Raw genomic sequence first — 23,154 nt, 5'->3', positions numbered from 1 at the left:
ATAAACATAGAGTGTTCAGTTTCCACAAACCTGACATCCCGTACATCTCACAGGATTTTTGCTTCATCGATTCCCTAACAGCTGCCACCAGCAGAAACACTACTTACCCTTACAACACCTGCAGGGCAGGGAGTTATTTCATCTCCCTCCTGGGATTTGCACCTCGGAGGATTTTGGCACAGGGCAAACCTGGCAGAGCTAAAAATGGAACCAAGATCCGTGTCCCTGGCCAGCACTGAAGCCAGAAAGCTTCTTTCTCCTTCTGAGATGCAGCAGCCTGGAAACTTTGACGCCCACTCATGCATGCTACAGCCCTATGTCCAAACAGATCTCGCAAACTGAACCCTTTGTGAGAAGCTGGGGAGAAAGAAAAGAAGAGGCGGACAGACCCGGTACTGTGCAGTTGCAATGTACAGTTCATCTGGACCCTAGATCTTTCACCCAAGTAACACTGTGCCTTTGCTAGTTGCTGCTGGTGTTGAAACTTTGGGCTTTCGAAGTGAAAAGCTGGAGGGCAACACTGCAGTGGAGCACCCAGAGCTACGTCCCAGTTCAAATTGTTAATTCTTGAGAACAGAAAAAGCCATTTCTGCCTTAAATGAGGGCGGTGGAATTCCAAGGAAGTCAAAAGCCTGGCAAAAGCCAGCAGTTTAAGCTAGTACTTGGGATCACGACTCTGACAATAGTGCTTGGTCACAGAGACAGTTCAGGATCTGCTGCTGCTTGATTTTTCACCATCCTCACACCCTAAGCACTGTCTAGGAATACTGCCATCAGCTGCAGACCTCAAAGAGGAATTTTTTGCCGTCAGCCATGCTGGTTATGCCTTCCAGATAGACATTTGTATTATTATACAATTTCTTTTGTTTCATTAGAAGAGCTAAAACAAAACCGACATTTCTCCCCAGCAGTACCGAGCTAGTACATACACCGTTTTCGTGGAAAAGGGCATGATTTGCAGCCACCATCTGAACAGCAGCAGAAATTACCTAACCTCTAATATACTCACATGAGGGAAATCCTGTGGGCTTGGATCATTCGAGAAATAAGGTTGCCTTAGAGTTACAGGAACAACACATGTCCAGAGTGGGCTACAATCTGGTAAAATACGGTTTGAAAAATCAACTGCTAATTGTTTCTACAATTTGCATTTTATGTTAAAAATTCTCCCAGAGACTTCTGGAGCCAGAGCTCAGTCTGGAAAGGATTTTTACGGTCACACTGTAAACCCACAGAAAGCAGGGATCTAGAACGGAAACAGGTCATTACAGCTAAAATACTGATCCTGGGTTCTGCCTGAGACAGCTGGGATGATTTCTCCAGTTAAGCAAATTACTGTAACTAAAACCCACTCTGATATTTAAAGACATTTGGAGAGATGCTGAGTAGTCACTCTTCTTCCCGGATAACAAGATAAGAACCATATTAATTGAGGAGTTTGTAAGTAAGCACTTGAAATTTAGGTAAGCAAATTCAAAATATCAAGACCATATTTACATTCCAGGGTAATAATTAAATATTTAATATCTTGTGGTTCAAGTATTCTAGGTTTTTCTATGCACCAAAATATTTAGTCATGTAAAAAACATCTGTAGCAGCTGGAAGACATTCGTTTGGCCTGCTAAGATTCATTAGTTTAAAAACACATAAATAAAGTGCTCATTTTATTTCCAAAACTCTAACACTGCTTCTTTCAGTTCTCTTAGGGTGCTTGGTGAATAATGCTTAAGCAATCTTCTCTGCAGGAGGTATTAGATACCAGTTTCACAAATGCATACAAATATCTGTTAACTAAAACAAATCTTGAATTTAGGTTAATGCTATTCTATATTGACTAACCCAAGTCATTCAGAGCAATATGAAAACCAGCTTGCAAACAGCTTAATCCCTACTTTTATATATTTTTTTCTCCTACGCTCCCAAGTTCCCAGTGCCGAAATCTACTTTTAAAAATCACTGATGAAAGGAAACTTCTCTTCAGAACTGGGATTCAGATACCCGTGTTATGGAATTACAAGACACAAGCCTTCATGCATGCCTTTTCTCCCCAAAAAGCTCCCGCATAATCTTAATGCTTTTTAAAAAAATCAAGTAAACAAGGGCACTGCTAAGATCTTAAAAGAGAGATGAATTCGGCTTAGTACACACGGGGATCACTTTTCTGGGCAACAGTTTGCAAAGGGTTATGTATTGGCCAGCCAAGTTTCTTTTGCTGGAAGATGCTGAGGTTTTAGTGAAGTTTCTGCAGAGTATGCAACAGTATTCAGCGTTTGCTCAGCTAATGAGTTAAATCATTGCAGCTCTCCGATGACTTGAAGATTATGGGTGTAGGAAAGGGTACTGCTCAGCGAGGGGAACTTTCAGCAACCACCACCAAACTGCGGTTAAAACAGACACCAATGACTCTATTCAGCTCCCAAACCTCAGACAGTTTCCATTTTCTCAATAACAAAGCATTTTTGTGGAGTGAGGTAAGAGGCCTCCATCTGCCAGGTCTAACTCCGCTAAGATTGCTTCAGAGCCCGGCCGAGCGAGGGCTGGCCGGCGTGCAGAAGGCGGGCGTCCCTCACACCAGGACAAAGGGACAGCAGGACAGACGTGGAGAGCAGCCTCCTCGGGTCCGTCCCACGAATTCTGCTGGGATTTGGTATCAAAAGGAGCCTCAAGCGAGCTCCTAGCAGCACACAGCTGGCGAGTTCAAGAGGCTGAGGAAAGAGCGAGGCTTTTCACTGAGGATGGGCTGAAAGAGGCAGGAGGGAGCCGAAGACAAACGGCTGCTGGTGTTTCAGTGCTCGGCAATCCATCACAAAGTGTCAGAAGCACAGAGAATTGGGATTTAGAAGTGAACGCAGGCCTCTGAGCACACAGTACAGGACGTGGCCTCCCCACGGGATAGCGCAGCCTGAGGGCCCGTCCACACCTGAGCGGCTGCTTGTCCGAGCCAGAGCACTTAAAGCTTCAGAACAGAGGTCAGGAGGCATTTGGGGTTTGTTGTTGTCTTGTTTTGGTATTTGGCAGCCTGTGGGTGTCTTGGCATCTCAGCTGCAGGAACACCAAGCACCTTTTGTTTGAAAGTCAGCCCTCAGCTCCTCTGAAAATCGGACCATTTATGTAGACGCAGATAAAGACACTGCCTCCTGCCAGGACCCCCCCCCAGCTCTCCCCTCTCTTGAATTGGCCACTTGTTAGTCATCTTCATTGCCATTTTGAGACCCAGCTCCAGGTTCAGCACATCCCAACCTCCCGCCCTGCCAAAGGATGAGAGAAAGAGAACACCACAGCCTCGGGCTCCCTCATGCAATAAAGGTAAAACCCTTGGGACAGCACAGAGGTGAGGCCAGCTGGAAAGAGCTTGGAGAAGTGGCTACACAGCACATAACATCAGGAAAGGATCCTCACGGAGCATGTGAATCTTCTGACCCGTTTTTTGTCCCTGCATAACAAAGCCTTTAAAAAGCAATGCTGGAAATTCTGCCAGACACGACAGCAACTGGTGCGAATGGACGACCTGTGACTTGGGCAGGTCAGAACATCCAGGACCCAACTGAGCTTCAACTTTGGTAAACAGCACTGCCAAGGGCTGTTATTCACACCTCTTGGAGTCCTCATTCTGCCAGTGTGACAGAATGCATACAAGTTTTAAGAATCACAGTTCAGAGGGATTAGGAAACACAGAGAATCCATTCCAATTGCATTATTTTAGTCTGGTACATCAGGCTTTATATTTATGAGGACAACAGTAAAGATTCCCGAGCAGAAACTGCCCCAGAGCCATTTTGCACTAATTTAAGTGAAATATGCAACCTCCAGATCTGTGCTATTACTGCAACACCAAACAAGAATCACTGGGGATAGAAACAAGCAACAAAAACACATGGAGCAACTGCAACTTTTCTCTCAACTCACCTGCAACCCAAATTGAGCAATGTGCTAACTTGAGAAATTTCACTCACAAAGATGCCAATTTTCTAACCATTAAAGCTTATTGCTGCAGATCAGACACAGCCTCCCAGCCACGCACTGACACAAACCAAGGAGGAGCTTTTTAATGCCAGAAGATACGGTGTATGCTTCCAGCTCTGCTGCTACTTTCCTGACTGGCTCTGCAAAACTTCCTTCCCCCCTAGACGTCCAAGTTTTCTCACCATCTAAAGCAAAGAATACAACAGTTCAGTTGGAAGGGACCTTCAAGGATCATTCAGCCAACTGCAAAAAGCCAGTTCTTCAGTTGGTTTTGTGAAGGACTTTGCATTCCTGTAGCTGTTTCTCCTGTAGTTTTGAAAACATTAACGTTGATCTCCTCACTATCTAGTTTAATGCCAGGTACCCAGCTGGATACCTGGAGAGCCCAGCTGGCAAGCAGCACACCATCTTTTCCCAGCCGTGACAAAACATCTCCCAAGCCAGCTTTCTTCCTACGAAGAATGCTGATGTCACATCTCAAAAATCCACACTGCTAATGCGAGCCCCAGCGCGAGGTCAGCCAAAGAGGACTTCCATCAGAGATGAGCTCTGCTGGAGAAGGCTCCCTGGAGATCGTAAGAATAGCAACTCAAACCCAGATGGCAACAACGTGCAGCGCACATCTCCAGCAGACGCAGGCACGGGGCAGAGGACTATGCAAACCGACCAAAGGCCACCCCAATTTCTGCCATCTGCTAGCTAGATGCAGAAGCCTGGGCTGAAGGCCTTTGGGAAAGGTCAGGATAGGCTTAAAGGCTCTCAAGATATTGCTTTTGTTCTCACTATTAGCTTCTCAATTCCTTTGTTAAAGATACGAATCTCTCTGTAAGGCGGTTATTTGGAGCCAAGAGTTTAGATATTATTGCAAAACACATGCTTAAAAGAGACTGGAAATGATGTTGGCAGTGTTACAGAGGGGAGTGAAGCGCAGCTTTGGGTCAAAACAAAAAAAAATAAATCTAAGCTAGTAAGCAATTCCCATGTGATAGTTTGGAAGAGCCAGCAAAAGCTTCTTCTAGAAAAAAAACAATACTGTGAGAACGAAGCTAACAAGAGCTGGCTCTTGGAAAAATAAAAAGGCCAGTAATAAGCCCGAGTATTGCCAACAGCACATATTCAAGAGAATCTTTCTGGGAAACCAGCTCAAGTCATTATGCTGGAAAGCCCTCAGGGACTAGGGACCTTGAGGCTAAATGCTGGCAAATTGCTTCATCAGTTAAGCTGGTCCCAGTGTTTTCTACTGCGTAAGAATAATTTGTTTTAGCCTACAGGTCTCTACAGAGCAATGGGTAAATTCAGGCTGCTTCCTCTGGGAAGGGAAACTAAGCGCTCAGCGAAGCCCTGCCCATGCAGGCCGTTTTTAGGTTTCCCACCATCACTGACATCCCTTCAGCCCAACAGCCGACCCAACACACTCAGGCTGTTGGCTTTGCTTTAGTCCCTGTGCCCTTCGGTGCCACTTACCTGGGGGGAAAATCACCCGAGCTGCTCCTGCCAGCTCGCCACCAGTGAGCTGTCGCCACAAAAATGCGATGACTGTGCCTCCACAAAAGCATCTTCTGGAGACTCATTCACCCAAAATGGATGTTGTCAGAGCGATTATTCTGATGTAGCTTGTTTTCCAGAGGAATAAGGAGACCTTGCTTTCTCTCTCCATTTCAGAGAGAGATTAGTTAGTACATCAGGAAAGAGATACACTGATGCAGAGAGATAAAGGCAAGGCTTTTGTTTGAGGTCTTCTATTTCCAGCCCAGTTACTCACAGTTGCAGGAGCATACAGAGAGCACGGAAGACAACAAATGTGATCTCTAACACCAGCAGAGAAAAATCCTGCATTGGCAGGGGAAGTCAAGGCACTACCTAATGACCTCCCTCCTTTTCCAACCCCTTTTCTGATTCACATTGCCATCTTCCTTCCAATTGACCTAAATAACATGTTCAGGCAGCACTGGAAGTATTTCCGCCTCAGACTTCAATAGAAGCAAGATCTCCACATCTGGAAAGGGTATTTCTCAGGAAAGTCACACCACAGGTGGCTTAGGAGTGCTTTTCCCAGGAGAGGAAAAGAAGCACCCTGTCTGGTCTCATTTCAGCAGTAAGACTTCCTTGCTGCAGGAGAACAAAGGTTGCCCAGGAGCACAGCAAACACACACTGTGCCTGTGCCCAAGCCCCAGCTAATCTGAACAATGTGGGCAGAGGATTCAATTACCTCATTTCCAGGTGTGCTGTCAGCATGAGCCATGACTGGCTTGGGATGAAAGAGGAAAAGCTGCTCCTAGCTCTGGACTTGTCTGCATCGTTTATGGTAATTATTGCCCAGCAGCCTGTAATCCTTTAATGTCATATCACTCTCGCAGCCCTCAGTCTCTCTAGAACCTTTTGATCACCACTGCAGAAGCGGCTGAAGGCCAGAGCACGGGGCCCACCACAGCAGAAGGCATGCCAAGCCAGGCCGCAGAAAGAGGAAGGCAAAGAAAAGCCATGGAAAAAGGACTTGGGTGATTCAGTCAGCTTCAGACACAAAGCGATTACGTATGCTAGCAGCATCCAAGCACTTAAAACAGATGCATGTCCAAACAATTAGTCTACCTGTCCAGCTGTTCACTTCAGCACACCACCTTTGGTAACATCACAGAGCATTCAACAGGAATCACAGGAATTCAACAGGGGAGAATCCAACCCCTAGCACTACATGGCTGTTTCACACAGAGAGGTTTTTTTTGATCCTCTCCAAAACTCATTCTTTATCACAAGTTCAGGCACTTGTGATAGCCACGCAGATACCTCACCTCTTTGCAGCCCCCCCGCAGACTACTAATCTCAATGTTATCTCACAGCAATGGCCCCCACAGGCTGTGCACCGAGTAAATGAACAAGTAAAAAGTCAATTGAAAATGGACTCGTTGTCAACAAAGAAATGTACTGTGGGGGAATACAAGAAAGGGCTCCAAAAGCTGGACGGACTGCCCCACAGATCCTTGGCAGCCTGAGAGATTGCTTTCTTCTTTAAAGCATACGCATACGTACTGTTCTTCTATACAGGAGGTTGTACTTGATCTGCACAACCTCATTTTCAGGTAATTGAGCTTCAAAAGCTAAAGGAGAAAACAAGCAAGAAAAACCCACATGCCTTTGTGCTACAGCACGACTGTTTAGTCCATAACAGCTAGTCTGTATCTGTTATCTCTACATTTTTTATTAGCTCATGTTTACCTTGGCTGCACATCCAAGCAGTCATTTAGCCAGGGTGAGAGAGGAAAATCTTGGACTCTCAACAATGGCCAAGCAGTTTAATCTGCCACTGGGGACAATGACTTGACTCCTATTGGTGTTTAGCACTGGCAGGGTCAAGTGTAACATGTGGTGAAGGAAGCACTAGGGAAGCAGATCTGCGGCCATTCCATCAACACTGAGCGTTTCCTTGAGCTATTCAGAGGTCCCTTTCCCCCCCGAGAGCAGAGTATGGCTCCAGCTGCCCAGTCACCTGCACCAGCTTCTTCCCTAGCTGGATTTATGACTTCAGGGGCTGCCAACAGCTCTCCAGGTTGGATGCAGCACATTCCCTTGGCTTACGGCTTAGATGCTCAAGACTCAATTAAGAAGCAGTTAAGATTACGTCCTTGGCATCGGCCACCAGGCTGGTGCTAGGAGCTGATTTATGTTCTGAACAGAAGTGACACTGGTCAGGCTGGGCACAAACATCACCCAGCTTCTGTCCAGTGATGATTCCAATCAGAAGGGGCTAGAGTTAATATTTATCCATGGTGCTGATTAAGATTTTTTTTTTTAATTTGTATTTGAGAAGTTCAAAATACTTTATATATGAGAACTCTGTAATTTGCAAACCTGGAACCATCTACAGTAATATATTCAGAGCCATATCAGAAATGATAGGAGTTAACAGTCAGATTAACCCAGGCTAAATAAAGTCTAAGTGAGATTGCACTAAGCACAAGAACATAAAATTCAAGATCTTTATTGCATTGCTACTTGGATTCTGTGTTAAAACATTTTTAAATAACTCTTGATTAAGAGTTTAAACACGATTAGCTTAATCCTAACAGCCATGTCTTTCTGTTTCCTCCCAGAGTAACACTATCATCTCAGCAGGCTCCTGTTGAGTAAGGGCAGAATCATTATTTAAGACTGTTCTCCATTTAGCAACAGACACCAACAGACACCAAGTGAGTCACTCGGCAGAGGCAATTCTGCTAGGATGAAATACAGGAAGGTGGAAGCCATGTGGCATTCTTCGGTTTCCCCTTTCCTTTCACAACCAGACCCTTGATATTTTCTTCGACAGGAAAACTGACACTCCCCCTCCCTGTAAACTGCTGACAATCGCATTTTACACCTGGCAAAACCAGTGCAAAACGGAAGGAAGAGAAAAAACAAAGAGCAAGGACTTTTCTCAGCAGCTGCATCTCCCCAGAATGGCACATTTTTCTTTCCAACAGTAGCCAAAGACACACTCCTTCTTAATGGGCAAAGTCCAGTAACTACATATCACATCAGTCATCGCAAGAAATGCCACTATCAAACTGTTCTCTAACAAACTACAGGACGGAGTATGCTGCAGAGCTGCCAAATCTGACTGTGGCAAGATCCCAATGGAACCAGCACAGCCCGTGCAGCTGAACCCCTTCGCTTGCAAACTCTCAGCACTCGCATTTGAACGTCCTGTCCTTTAAAAGCAATCCTAAACTTTTGGCAGTAATCTGAAGATTAAATACTGGTAAAGTTTCTCTGCCCCCCAACAATCGGTCTTTTCCCTTTCCTGGCTGCAGCTGGTAGCTATTGTTATAGCCGTTCTTTCTTTGTTGTCTTTTACATTTGTTCTGACGACTTCAACAGGCAAAACATGAAGATCTCCCTTCATTTTTCCAGTTTGGGCCTCAAAATCACACCTACATCAGCAGAAATAGTCAAAGTCCTGTAAGGAATGAGGGGACACGAGCTTGCACCCTGGGCTGGAAAGCTGAGCACAAGAGCCAGTGTCACCCAAATTGCTTTCTTGCCCGACCACGCCGGGTGCTTGATAGTGGGCACAGGCAGGAGCAGTGGATGTTGACCAGGGATACCAAACACCGAAGCAGAAGTGGCTTCCTTATATGAGCAATTACCAGAAATTATGAAACTGTTTGTCCAGTTAAGAAGTTTGGCTTCTATTCAGACCAGGCAGCCAGTCAGTCCCCGGTTTTCTGTAAATATATATGCTTGTCTATGGAAACTTTCTGACATGAAAGGTGAGGCAGAGGCAAAAAGGTTTACACTCACGTCTCTCCTGAGGCTCCTGATGCAATTAGGGTTCTTCAAGCATGACCTCATGCAAGCTGAGCACAGCAAAAATCCCGCAGACACGAGCAAGAACCCCAGCAGGCCACCATGAAAACCTTGTGCATCACTGCTGTGATTACCGTAAAAGTCCTCTTCTGGGGAGAGGGGAGCAGGAACCACTTGAGCACTAAGAATAACCAATTTATTCCATTTTCCTGCTGGTTCTGCAGAAAACAGCAGGCTGTGTAACGGCATCAGCCGAGCTACAACTGGGAACCCAGCAGAAAGCATCTCGCCTCATAGCACAAGCAATAGCGCGAGTCCTGGCTGTGAACTGAACCAAGTGCTCCTGAAAGTGGTGCGCTGGGAACTCCAGAAACTTGCCCACTGAGGAGATTTTCCTAACTCCATCATTTAATGTTTTAGACCTGGCAGAAGCAAACCCTCTAAGAACATCACTGAGCTTGCTCCCCTCAGAAATCTATTGCCCACTGAACACTGTCCTCAGCCACACAAGGCTGTTACCCTACAGGAAAAAAAAAAAAGTGTGTGTGAGCAGGGCAACTGCAATAACATGGGCCAGGAAGGAGACTCCTGCCTTCCTTCCCCACAAGGACCTGGGAGAGCTGAGCCCCCCAGCTGCCGGCTGTGTCCTCAGCCAGCGTGGCTGCTTCAGAGCCTGTTCTAAAACGAACTGCAGTGTAAACAGGAAGCCGAGCTGACAGCAGACGTGCTGCAGATGGCTGCAAATCCTGCAGAGGGAACGGCAGTGACCTCCCATCCTCCCCAAGACCAAGGAACCAGCCTGATCCTCAGCGCACGAGTCACTGCTCAGCTCTCCGGGTGGTATTTCAAGGCAGGGGAGGTGCCCAGGTTTTCCATCGAGAGGCACCTCAAAAACATCCAGTATGGAGCAACAGTGGTGCCCCAGCAGCTGGGGCCATGGGACTGTTCACAGGACATCCCAAATTCCATAGCAGAATATTTCCGAGCACCACCCTGCCTTCAGTTGTGGCAAGGCTATGTCACCAGCCTTAAAAGTATATAAAATTACAGTCCTAGCTGGGTAAGAACTAAAGTACAATTCTGTGCCTATTAAAACTTCTAAGGAAGAAGCTAGCAAGAGAAGGAGGAAACCCTGTGGTCTGCATCCTTGGAGCAGTGGAAAAAATGGCACAAAAATAGGACAGAAGAAATGGCAGACTTCCCCTTTTCTGCCATCCTGCTGATAGCCTGCCCATCAGGAAGTAAAACCACATTTTGATAAAGCAAACTGGGGAAATTAAGCAGATTCAACGCCTTTGTGAACATCATAAAAATATTACTCATTTCAAAAGGCAGATTTTTAAATTTTGGAGACTCCCGAAGAAATATCCAAGAAAATCCTTCTCAAAAGTGAACAGTAAGGGATCATTTGACAATCACACATTCACGGCAGCTGGAAGAGCTAGAGATTTCTACCACCTGGTAGAGGGGTCAGAGAAGGACCTGTAAAAGCTATCTTACCCCAACTTCTAAACTGTCCACAGGTGACCTGTGCTGCCACCAGGTCACCAGACCTAAGGTCTGGTCCAGAGTGGCTTTCCCTATGCTTCTATGATAGGTTTTCTGATTTGGAAACATTTCTTTATGGTTTTCAAAACAGAAACAGTGAATGTATTGAATTCAAATCCAAGTAGAGCAATCTCAGTATCAAAGCCTGCACTAAGGAGATAAGTAACCGCCAGCATATGCCATCTATTTCAGCTTTGAGTCAGCGCAGAGCAATTCCTCCCAACAGGCTTTAACCAGGCGAACTGTGAAGTACCTCCAGCATTTCCATGCATTCTCATGAAAGAGACAAAGCAATTAATGTAACCGCAGGTGCAAAATACCTACAAAGCTCAAAACCAAAAGAGAAAACCTTACCTGCAAGAGAGCACAGAGCCATCTGAAACCAAACCGCGTTCAGTAAAACACATTTTACAGCGATGCTGAGCTATTTTTCAAAGCCACAAGATGCCAGCTGTGACGTTTGAGCTTTTGTTTAAGAAGAAAAAAGCAAAGGCTGGAGGAGCCTTACCCCATACCTACCCTGGGACTCCCTGGACACACAGCAACCCGCTAGGGCGTGCTGAACGCTTCTCTGCACTAAGTTTGCGCATTTGGTTTAACTTTACTTCAGAGTTTATTGGGCGGGTAAAGTTTCAGAGCTTTAATAAAACACAGCTTAAGCACTGCAGCTTCACAGTCTGGGAAAGAGGCACGGCAGAAAGGCAGAAAAATGTTTTTTTTTCTTTCTTTCTTTAATTTCTTTTAGGAAACGGCACTCGCTGCGCTTCCTCGAGCAAAACCCGGTGAAGGTCTCCGAGCAGGACCCACCTCGGGCAGGGACAAACCCAGCCAGGGTCCCGCGGGGATGCTCGGTCCCCCCTTACCCCCCAGTCCTCCCCCGGTGCCCCGGAGCCCCTCGGAGCCCCCCCCAGCCCCGGTTCTCCCCACCTGCTCGGCGCCCCGAGGCCGCTCTCGCTGCTCGCCCCGGCGATGTGCAGGCTGGGCACGGCTCGGCACGGCTCAGCACGGCTCCGTATGGCTCGGCACCGCTCCCCAACCGGCGGCGGAGCCCAGCACAGCCCCGCCCGGCTCGGGGCGGAGCGGAGCCGAGGGGCGGTGAGCCGAGCCGAGCCGAGCCGTGCTGGGGGGCGGTGGGCTCAGCAGCCCTGCCCCCGGTTGAAACCGGCGGGGAGCACTCATGGGTGCGCCCTACGGAACCTATGGGAGCCCCCCCGGGGAGGCGGAGGACGGGGAGAGCACGGGAGGTCCCAGCACCGGGGGGATGCCCCACGGAGCCCTCCCCGGGCCAGGCTCGGCTCCTTCACGGGGGTCGCCCCCATGGCACCGATCGCCTGCGGGGCACCGGGGATGGCGGTGGCGGCGGTGATGGTGGGGAAGCAAAGCTCGGTGCCCTGGCAGCGGGGAGTTAGAACCGGGGGGGCTGCAGCCATCACGGCCCGAGGGCGAGGAGTTCAGGAGGGGCAATAAACGAGCCCCGAGACCGGGCTGGGCCCGCAGCGGAGGAGGCAGCGGGGCCCGGGCGGGCGCCGCTGTCTCCATGGAGACGGCGCCAGCGGCCGCCATTGCGTGACGCGTGGAGCCTGCGGCCTAGGCCCTGCCCCGCCCGCTCCGGCTCCTCACGCGGCCGCCACCGCCGCCACCGTCCCCCCGGTACCGTCCCCGTCCCCTCTCCGCCATGTCGGCCGCCTTCAAGAAGGCCGCCAAGTCCCGGCAGCGGCAGCACCGCGAGCGGGCCCAGGTGAGCGCCATCCCCCCGCTGCGGGCCGCCGGGCCCCGGTGCGGCCCCTCGGGCCTCGCTGCTGTCGGCGGCTCCTTCACTTTCTGCACTGTTTTTCCCCGCAGCCCGCCTCTCGGAAGAAGCTGGGGCTGCTGGAGAAGAAGAAGGACTACAAGCTGCGAGCGGAGTGAGTCGGGGAGAGCCGGGAGGGAGCCCCCCGGGGAGGGAGCCCACAGGGTAGGAGCCCCCCGGGGGCTGGAGCCTCCACACACAGGCAGGGAGACGTGTGGCAAGTCCTCACGTCGTTATACCTGCAAATAATAAAAGATTTACAAGTTTTGCCTCCTGTTTTTAATGGCTGACCTCAGGGAAGGTCCAGGAGGGCTAAGCTGGACAGTTGGGCAGCACTGCTCTTGTTATTCCTCCACCACTTGCTGCTCAACACCGTTCATCTCCAGCTTTGTTGAGGAATAAGTTCTGAGGTTGAAGTCTGTTGGTGTCCAGCTTGGTACAGGGAGATTTTCTGCTCTATCACGGTGCTGAGCATTGCTCTGAGGGACTCAGCATCTCCTCAAGGAATATGGACATGGAGAAACACTGAACTGCTCTTGCTTTTTTTTTTCCAGGGACTATCACAAGAAGCAAAATGCCCTCAGAGCGCTTCAGAAGAAAGCTCTGGACAAGAATCCCGATGAGTTTTATTTTAAAATGATAAACACACGGCTCAAGGTAAGAAACTACCTTTAGGTGGGATTACACTGTGGCTCCAAGGGACAAGTTATGTTTTTTAATTTACAAATTAGTAAACAAAATACAGACTTACCTTGGTGCCATGGAAGTTTAAGTACTGTGTTCCATCTGTCTTTAGGATGGAGTTCATGTAGTTAAGCAGCCAAAGGATGAAGTGACTCCTGAACAGGCAAAATTGATGAAGACGCAGGATATTAAGTATGTGGAAATGAAAAGAGTGGCAGAAGCCAAGGTAATACTTCACTTCTTCCAATGTTTTCCATTTCCATTTCCATTTTCCATTTCCATTGTTTTCACTATTTTTTTTTCCTTCCTTTGGGGAGGGGTTGCTGATGGTGATAGATATTGTGTTTATGTTCAGAGAAATCTGGGTTATGTAATACTTGAAATTATAGATGGAAATGTCAGTGGAGCTTGGTGTATAGAACCTACAGAAAACTACTAAGAACTATACTGTAAGTTATTATAAAACATGGCATTTTTTATGTAAATTTCAGACACTAAACATGTACCTTGCTTCTCGTCTATATAGAGCTGAGGATTATTGTTGCTGAAGTGGGTAAACAGTAGAAATCTGACTTCTGTTTCATGCTCTAATGTTGATTCATACACTATCAATACAAATAAAGAATTAAAGTTAGCTTGGGATATTCCTTCATATCTTCACTAGTAATTTCAAAGTAATATTTGAATTGAAATCCTTTCAATTTTGTCTGCCATACAGATAACATACTGTTGTTTTGAAAATTGGTTTGTACATATTTGGTTGGGCAATATCAGAAATTACCTTGACTTAAAAAGAGGACATGTATATAATTTTTTTTTAAATGCATCTGCTTTAAGAAGGATTAAAGTATTTAGATGCTCGTAAACTTGAGAAGCAAACAGGAATTCACTTCAGGGAGACATCATTAACCTTGTTACAAATGTTTGGCAAAACTGAGGTTACCTTTTCTTTGCTGCAGAAAATCGAAAGGCTGAAGTCCGAGCTCCATCTGCTGGATGCTGAGGGGAAGCAGCCCAACAAGCACGTGTTCTTTTTTGATACTAAAAAAGAAGGTAAGATTTAAATAGGCTCTATTGGGTTTTTGTTTGTTTCAGGCTGTGTAACAAGTATAAAGCAGTAAGGTGTTTTCTTTATGCTATTATTATAAAAGCTTATTTTATTTCAGGATTAATATTTCAGGTGCTCTGTAAATTGATGCCTAGAGAGTACCTCAGTTCTGCAGGAGCTATGTTGCTAGGGCTCTCTCTGCTGCTGACCTTACATAAGCTACATGCTGGAAAGGTTTGCTGAGCATCAGTCCAAGAAGTCTGAGTTTATTTCATTTTTTTTATTTATAGTTGAAGAGTTTGATATTGCAACTCATCTGAACACTGTTCCTGAGCTAGTAGATAGAGTCTACAACCGACCGACCATTGCAACATTGCAGAAAGAGACACTGAAAGGAGCTACTGATCCTGTCCATTTAAAGGTAGTTTGTACTACCCACTATTTTACTGTAGACATCTTATTTTTTTATATATATACAATAAGCACTAAGAAGGGTTATTTGGACCACTGTGCAAGAAAAAAAAAAAAACATGTCTTTCACCAATTTTTATTGGTGAAACAAGGCTGTAGTGGACATCACTTAACCATCAAGTACCTGGAGACTGCAGTCGAATCTTCTCTTGGACCAACGCGGAGAACTTGTTCAGTTGTATCCCAGCTCACTGTGGATTGTAAGTCAAGAGTTGTGAAGGTTGGGCCAGAACAGCATGGTATATACCTGATGAGGTAGTTTCCTACCTCCTGCTTACACAATCAGCTTTGGTTTTAATGTTTTAATATCACAGCACCTCTGTCCTAGAAGTAGCTAAGCTTGGCTTTAACACCATAAATACATCTTAATTAGTTTAGATATTGGGCAGTTCTGTAAGCTGAAGTCAGTGTGTGTAAGGTAAAAATAAACTTGTCTTAAACTGCCGATTGGTAAATTTGTAACCTGTTGTTTTCTGAATCAGATGTCAGATAACAAACACCCTGTGGTCCCTTCCATTTTGCCAACTTTCTTGGTTTGGCTTGTCAGTAAAGCAGTTGGACGAGTTGTAGGCTGACGAGTTTTCTCTTCTAAATGTCTGAGTCATATTGTAAGCATGTTGGGATCTGTTCTCCTTAATTTAATTACTTAAATCACACCTGCAATAATACCATTTTTTGTGCTGGGAAAACCATCAGCTCTTAGTAGGTAAACATGATCAAACAAGCTGCATTTTGGGAGGCCTCTGTGCAATTTCTAAGCACTTCAGGAATTGGTCTCTGGTCTTTTTTTCCTCTGAATAAACATTTGTGGCTTTTCCTTATGGAGCTAAGTGCTGTCTTGCACTCAACACTGAAATTAAGAGGAGTTATGAAACAGAAATTCCAGCTGCTTACTAAACAAAGTTCCAAAGCTAAGTTAAAAGATGTGTGGTGGGTTTTCTTTGCTTGCTTTTTTTCTTTAGTTTGGACTTAGGAGATTAAAAGAAGTATGAAGAATGAAGTCCTAACTAGAAAACATCTAGTATGAGAATCAAGATGTTATATGGTTTGCTGAAATCTGACCACAGAACTAAAGCAGAATTGTTTTATATGGCTGAAATGTAAAAAATGTTTGTGAGGTCTCAGAATAGGTCAGCTGTAAACTGTAGCGTCTTGTTCCTCCTCTCTCTTAAAAATGCTTTTTTCTTCTCCAGAAATTAGACCAGCAAAGGAAGAACCAGTATGACCTCCTGAAGCAGCGCATTGAGCGAGAAAAGAGCATGTTCGTTATTGCACAGAAAATCCAGACGCGTAAAGATCTTTTGGTGAGGGATTTAACTGGTTCTTTGTATCTTTTGTTAAAGTTGCTAGGTCTAGTTCTATACCTGAGTTTCTTTCATTTATGCTGACACTTTGAGGTAACTCCTAAAAATAAGCAATCTTCTTTTAGCATGGAGAAAGCAAGGAGATGATTCCATGAAGCATTCCGGTTGTGACATGTCTGGTGTATTTGCTAGTCCAGCTCTATCACATCAGCAAGAACAAAGATTCAACTCTTGAAATGATGTAGTCTCTTCTAAAATACTGTTGTTGTTGTCACCTCTCAAGTATTAAAAAGCAGCAGAGGGAAGAAAGCAGTTCTCTAGGTTACAAGATCTTAAAAACCCAGTGACCAAAAAAATTATTTGTCTCAATGGGGCTTGCTGTTCACTGGTGCTTGTGAACAAAACAGATTGTGCCTGACAGACTAGAGACAGAAAGAGCAGATGGAAATAAAATTCCCACCTAAACAGTGGGAAGTGACCATTTTTCACTAATGACTTGTCAGTCCCAGAGAGGGACTTTAGGATTTTTTTCCCTTGTTACATGACAGCAGATCAAGTAATTTTTTTTCTTTTTTTTTTTCTTCCAGGACAAAACTCATAAAGTAAAGGTGAAGAAAGAGACAACGAATAGTCCAGCTATTTACAAATTCAAATATCAACGGAAACGTTAACCATTTCATTGAAAAGTTACAGTCTCTGGTTAGAAAGAGGACTCTCCGTAAGAAGATGTACTGATATACTGCCAGTATCAGTTCGGTTTTCATTGCAGCCTAGTGCTTTGTTAAAATAAATTACTGTGGGCCTGCAGTAGCCATAAATATATTTTATCTAATTAATTGATTAATAAATCAAGGAGTTTGTTCTTGTGGTATTTACAATGGGAAGCCACAAGAGGTGCCTAACTGTTCTAGTAATACGTACCATAAACAATCTTTGAAAAGTCAAGGTCAAAATGAAGAGACCAGGAAATTGGCTGCACATGAACAGGAACGGTGTGCCAGGATTTCTGTTAGTTTCACATCTTGGGCCAGTGGACCATGGCATGGCCAAAACCACAAGATTTCAGAACAGCTTTTTTCTTAAAGCTATCTTTTCAAGCAGGTTAAAGTTATATTTTTAATCACTATTTTTGCCCCACATCCTGCTTTGATTTGTTTTGCTTTATCTACCTGCACAAAGTATTTCACTTAGGAGGTGAAAGGCGTTGCTAAATTTAGGCACCATTATTAGCCAAAGACTTCTGGAATGATGCTAGAAGCAGGGAATTGCTTCTTGCACTGTACAGAAAATAAAACAACTCATCCTCTATGAACAATTTCTGTAGCTGAGTGCACATTTACCCATAGCTGTGATCATCTTCTCTGGTACCTTACAAGAGGGCAGTGCCTGCACACCGCCAGATTTCAAGTGTGACTGATAAGTCTGAACAGAGAAGCAATACTGAGATTTATAAACAGGGAGAGACAATACAAGAGCCAAATGTAGGACAAAAGTTTGTCCTGTTTGTTTATGTTACACTTATTGCAATGCTGGTAGTTAGAAGGGGGGGTTCAGCTGAGAACAATGAAGACACAGCCTTGAGTGTCCTGGAGCAGTTCAGGCAAGTTAAGAGAGCCTGGGCGTAAACATTCCTTTTCTTATCTCTTTCACTTGTGGTACAGCTGCCAATAATAAGCACATGCCCATGCAAGATGGTCAGAAAAAAAGTTGTTCTCAAGCCCTTCCCATTCAGGAGTTCTCCTATCTTCCCTTAGCTAACCATGACTAGTTTTTAGGTGCTGAAATACAGCCTCGGTGTGGCAGCAGCAGATGTTGTTGCTGCCATTGCAAAGATTCCAAAGCTAGTGAGAAGTGTGGGGTAATATTCTTTTTCCCCAGGGAAGCACTCTGGGAAGGGCTACGCTTTGCTCTTTAAAAGCAGCCAGGACATTTCCGTACAGAACGTGAAGTTTCACTGATAACACCGTAACACGACTAGCATCGAGCAGGAAGAAAAACCACAAACACTACACCCCTAAAAAAAAAAAAAAAAAAAAAAGCTTTCTCCTTTTCCTTCCTCGTAAGAAATCGCACCCGTAGGAGAGCCGAGGAGCTTTTTTTTTTCCACCCTTGAAAAATTATGTCTCGCTGCTGGGGGAGAAAGCGAGGGAGGCAAGGGGGAGCCCGGCAGAGGGCAGCAGCGCCCCGCGGCAGGGGCCGGGCTCCCCCCGGCCACCGGTGCCTGCTCCAGCAGGTGCCTGCCCGGAGCTGCGAGCCCTGCTCCGGAGTTAAGGGAAACACCTTGTTCCAGCTGCTGCTGGCAAAAAGAACAGCCGGGTTTCGTTATTTTAACGTTTCCAGACTCCAAGCCTGCTCAGAGCAGCTAACAGAAGAGCAGGCTTAGTTGCTTTATTATTTTTGGTAAATCTGAAGGTTTGTAAGCATAATTTCTTGACCTTGAAAATTTAAGTTAAAATTCAGAGGAATGAAAAGCATGATAGATTAAGAAAACAGAGCTCACCTATGGTTTTGGGACCATTTAGTTATTTTGAAAATGTACACCAATGTCCCCAATACACTGGCTGGGTGTCTTTGAAGTAAAATCTTCGAGATTTAAGTGAAGAAGCATTTGGTCCTTATCCCTGATTAATTTTACCTACATCGAGAGAGTTGCTGAAAAGGATGGGAAAGAAAAATAGCAATTCCACGGGAAGACACTGAAGGAATTGCTGCCAGGCAGGAGCTGAAAAGCAGCAAGGGGAGCAGCTGATGCCCTGGTGCTTGTCCTGGTGCTCCAGGTGCCTGCTGTGCTCTGATCCCCTTGGTAAACCAAGTGTTGCAATGGGCACAAATGACCTAATCCCTGGAAGAGAGCCACCACCTCCCAGTAAAGGAGAGAGATATTATGGGATACATCAGGTAGCTGTGAGGCTCTGAGCAGTCCTCACCATGGCAAATCCTAGGGTGAGTGCCATAACCCCAGTTCTGGTGCGAGTCCTGCTCTGCCTGCCAGCATGCAGGAGCTGCAAGCTTTAGGTAAAGATGCAATAACTTCATGGTCTCTACAGGATTTACAGAGTAAAAGTGGTGCCTGTTCTGAGTTCCTTTTCCCTGTGAAACTATGAAAGTCTTAAAAAGCAACTCCAGCACTGTCACATCCAAGCAGACTTCTTGATGGACCCTGACTGCAAAAGCCTGGGTACAAACCCAGCCACCAGCAGAGCAGCTCATCATTGCATGGTCACAGACTGAAAGGAGATGCTGGCTCCTGTATATGAACAGATCACCGACTGCCTGCAGGACTTTGTGGATGCTGACCAGAGAGCTTCCACCTCAACAGATAGGGCTGACCCACACCTACTGCCCCACAAAGCCTACCATCATCTTTTCCCACCAAAAAAATAAACCATCTCAAAGAGCAAACCCTCTTATGATGGGCATCCAACAGTTTTCTTTGTGTTTCACAGCAGTGCTGTAGCTCAGTGTCCAGAGAAACACTCAGGCAGTTACTGCTGAAAATGACATTGCAGATTAAATGCTATCTTTTGGTGCCAAGACCTTTTTTTTTTTTTTTTTTTTCAGGCTGCTAGTAAAAAAAAGAATCCATGTATCAGGCAGGCAACACTGGAAACATCTTGCAGGCCTATCATGAGACTTCATCAGGGTCACAGTACGCAGGTTGTCCAGACTCAGGCAAGATTAACTCACACTGGGGTGGATGAAAGAGCTGCTAGGATGCAGAGGGGCAGTGGGCATGCCTTACAAACAGGACTAGGGCTTGGCTCTTTCAGCCAAGCAAGGTAAAGGCAATACATGTGCCTTAAGAAGCAAACAGCATGAAGAAGTGTACAGCAGCAGCAAGAAGACCTGTCACCGACACAAGTGTGTTGGAACTGCCCAGGAACAAATTTGGGCTGGAAATCATGTTTTCTCAGAGTTCTGGAAAAGCCTCTGGATAAGCAAGAACATCATTTGTGATGAGGGCTTACGGGACACTTGGGTCAGCCACAGGCCCAGCAGCTCGCCCCAGGGGACCAAGCCCTGCCCTACAGGGCACCCACCAGGATCTTGCTCCTGATGACACCCAAAGCCCTCACCTCGGTCATCCTAAAGCACTGAAATCCTTCCACAAGTGACTGGGAAGAGCCAGTACCTGACCCAAACCCAAAACCTTACCCAAACTCTCTGCCCACGTGGCCACAACGTGAGACCTGAAGAACCCCACAGGTTCCCACCGTCCTGTAGCGGAGCCCCGGTGGGTAATGACCAGGACAGCCTGCAGCTATTTTCTGCTTGTGGTAATTACAGTATCAAAAGCCAAACCAACAGGTTCTTTAGCAAGGTGATTCCCCGCAGCTTGCAAGATACAGATATCAAAATACCCCACAGATTCACAGCCCGGGTTCCAGGTGACTCAGGATAATATTGTGCCGTATAATAATTTCATGTAATTCCTTGTTCATGCTGAAGACCTCAATTGATAATGACTGTCTATAAAAGTTAATAGCAGGCTACATTAAAATGCTTGTAGAATTATCTCTAGGCAGCTGCAACAGTATATTACTAGCAGGAGGCCTATCAGCAGCCCTTCAGCTTCAAGGTTTGTTTCCCGGAGGTCCCAATTTCGGGGCCTGGAGCAGATTGGGGAGCAGCACGGTGGGGTCTTACCCTTTTCAAAGCAGCAAAGCCAGCAGCCAACATGCTCGTGGGGCTACTGATGGCTCTGTGACAGCATTGATGCTCTGCAGCATCTGGAGGGATGCTCAGACCCCAGGGCCCTACTCTGAGCTCCCAGCAAGGAGGTTCCCATCCCACCACCCCACCACCCACACCAACTGGTGTGTCCCACGCAGCATCACCCACCTTGTGCCCAGCCACCAGGCAGGATGGGGTCCCTCGAAGCTCCAACACTTCAAAGCTGCTTGGCCCTGTGCCCCGTCCAGGTGCTGCTGCTGCAGGATGGTGCTCCAGGCGTGGGGACGTGGGCATCTCCAGCTGGCAGGACCGGCTGCCCCGACTGCCACCAGGCTCTGCTGTCCCACGGCGAGGTTCAGCTGAGGTGACTGGCCCAAGGGCACCGAGGAGAAGAGGGTGGCGGAGCTCCTCGCCCAGCAGGAGCAGCTTCACAGCAGGGAGTGGGAAGAGCAGGATGTAAATCAGGAAGGACTAATTGCTGCTCCACACAGCTCGCTTAAACCTCTCCTTTCCAGAGGCTCCTTGCCCACCCAGACCATCCCTGCCTGGTTGAGGCATTGCCCCAGAGCCTGCACGCAGCCCCCGCATCCCTCCCCGAGTCCAATTACAGAGGGGATCACCTAAATACAACCCTGCTGCCTATCCTGGGAGAAGCCCAGCATAAGAACAGGCCAAGCCCTTCCAAGGTGAAAACAGCAAATATTTGCTTTGCCTTCTCTACGGTTACGTACCAGGAGCTTTCAGAGCCTCGAGAGAAGCCAGGTGAGCAGCACCACTCTGAGCAGGAAGGAGCCCATTATTTAGTGAGAACATATTCCCAGGATGTCCCTGGCTTGGCAGACCTAAAGACTGAAATAGTAAGTTAGTGCATATAGATCATCATTTACCGAAGCACAAGCCCTGATGCACCTTTCTAGGGAAGCTCTAATTTATTATGCATTGTCATTAGCTGCAGCAGGCAGCAGGGCCTTCATTAGAGCTAGAGTTAAGGTCTGTTTTGGCTGCCTCATCAGCATCAGTGAACTGCGTCCCTGCGAGGTTTGATACAATTTAATTAACCTAATTAAAAGCTCTGATTGCAGAGATGATTGGGGTAGAGCCAGCAGCAACTGCATATTTATAACGAGCTGGAAGGTGTGGGACTGGAGCCAAATGATATGCATCTCTAATGAGCTGGTGCTATTGAAGTGTGGATTTGGAACACTAACATTTATTTTTGGCAACAATGGCCAGTTTATCTTCATGATAGAAACGATCACAGCTTGATCACAGGGAGCAGAGAGCTCTGCACAGTGCTCCCTGGGCCTCCACAGTCAGGGGGAGCCCTCCCCCTGCACCCCCAGCGCCCCCAGCTCCCCCTGGCCCCCAGCACGCTGCAGGCAGCCCCTTGGGGTGCACTACCCCCAAACCACAGCCCTAGATAAGGCAGGTGGGAGATACCAGCAGGATCGCCATCCCCACAACACAAGGGACCCAGCACACTTACACCAGGCACCCAACACCCCACACCCAAATCCTCTGCAGAGCACCCAGACCTCAAGCACCATAAAATAAATAAATAAATAAATAAATCCCTTTCCCCTACACCTTACCTGATCCCAGCACCCAGGGCAGGGGCTTTAAAGCTTCTGCTGCCCTGTCTGATTAGGCTGCTGGGGCTTGTAAGTGCCAGCACCTGGCCCTGCCAGCACCTGGCCCAGGAGGTTTGCAGGCTCCCTTTCTCCTCCTGTTTGAAGACAGAGATGGGGGATGCGTGTCCTGGTGGGGGCACCCTGCCTATCCTTGTCCCTGGTGCAGGCAGCACCCGTTGTGCTCCTGGGCATCACTGCTGAGCCAGAGCCCCTGTGCCCCTGTGGGACAGGCAGCGAGGTGGGGGCTGCACCCCACAGGTGCCCCCAGCACCCACATCCCCAGTGTGGGGTCAGGGTGCTGCGGGATCCCAGGGTCAGCACGCCCCCGTGGCAGCAGCAGGCCGTCCCTGCGAGGCTGCCGAGCCACTTGGAAAATTTGATCCACGCTAATTATGCTGAAAGGAGCCCTTCTGATAACGAGGATGAAATGGAAGCATAGATAATACTCCTCTCTGAGTGCCATTAATCTTTAAAACTGGAACAATAAGTGAAAACACTGCGGGGCATATGAAGCAAGGTGTGATTCACATCTGCTCCTCCGTGGCCGCCGCCTGATTTATTGGCGCGCGGCGATTTTCCTGCACAGTTTCAACAGCGCTGCATTACATAACACCACGGACTGTTTTGCTTGCCTTTATCAATCAAAATATCTCCTCCGTGTCCTTCTCCCCGACCCAGCCCAGGAGACCCCCGGACAAGTCCCCCCCAGACACCTCCCTCAGCCCTCCCGATGCCCTCCCAGGACAGCAGGGACAAGG

At 47.0% G+C, this 23,154-nt stretch overlaps 2 protein-coding genes and 1 long non-coding RNA gene across 4 annotated transcripts in view; 1 reads left to right on the top strand and 2 right to left on the bottom strand.

Annotated features, from left to right (window-relative positions):
• The window catches only part of FHL3 (four and a half LIM domains 3), a 28,008-nt gene extending 16,143 nt beyond the window's left edge, over positions 1-11,865 (bottom strand). Inside the window, exon 1 of one of the 2 annotated variants that reach the window (XM_068657899.1) lies at positions 11,723-11,865. The gene's annotated coding sequence lies outside the window, so the exon portion shown is untranslated. The remainder of the gene's footprint in view (positions 1-11,722) is intronic. The other variant, XM_068657897.1, reaches the window with a different exon arrangement.
• Positions 11,866-12,395: 530 nt separating this feature from the next.
• UTP11 (UTP11 small subunit processome component) lies at positions 12,396-16,913 on the top strand. The gene is made up of 8 exons (XM_068657903.1): positions 12,396-12,533; positions 12,638-12,699; positions 13,139-13,241; positions 13,381-13,494; positions 14,228-14,321; positions 14,607-14,737; positions 15,981-16,091; positions 16,679-16,913. The coding sequence occupies exons 1-8, from the start codon at positions 12,471-12,473 to the stop codon at positions 16,760-16,762; spliced, it is 762 nt and encodes a 253-aa protein (XP_068514004.1). The 5' UTR covers positions 12,396-12,470; the 3' UTR covers positions 16,763-16,913.
• Positions 14,747-21,838, bottom strand: LOC137843077 (uncharacterized). Its single transcript, XR_011089332.1, has 3 exons — positions 21,497-21,838; positions 20,934-21,191; positions 14,747-14,978 (listed from the first exon to the last, which is right to left on the bottom strand). It is a non-coding gene; the product is annotated as an uncharacterized lncRNA (long non-coding RNA).
• Positions 21,839-23,154: the final 1,316 nt, after the last annotated feature.

Source organism: Anas acuta, chromosome 21 (genome assembly GCF_963932015.1).
Source record: "Anas acuta chromosome 21, bAnaAcu1.1, whole genome shotgun sequence".
Classification (NCBI taxonomy): domain Eukaryota; kingdom Metazoa; phylum Chordata; class Aves; order Anseriformes; family Anatidae; genus Anas; species Anas acuta.
Note: the sequence above shows the minus strand (reverse complement) of the source record. Positions and strands in the feature narration are given on the sequence as shown.

Bases quoted from the DNA above. Each gene is read 5' to 3' on its own strand.
- UTP11 (XM_068657903.1), top strand. From the start codon at position 12,471: ATGTCGGCCGCCTTCAAGAAGGCCGCCAAGTCCCGGCAGCGGCAGCAC. The intron at 13,495-14,227 runs GTAATACTTCAC...TCTTTGCTGCAG, and splicing joins AAAGAGTGGCAGAAGCCAAG to AAAATCGAAAGGCTGAAGTC. The intron at 16,092-16,678 runs GTGAGGGATTTA...TTTTTCTTCCAG, and splicing joins AGACGCGTAAAGATCTTTTG to GACAAAACTCATAAAGTAAA.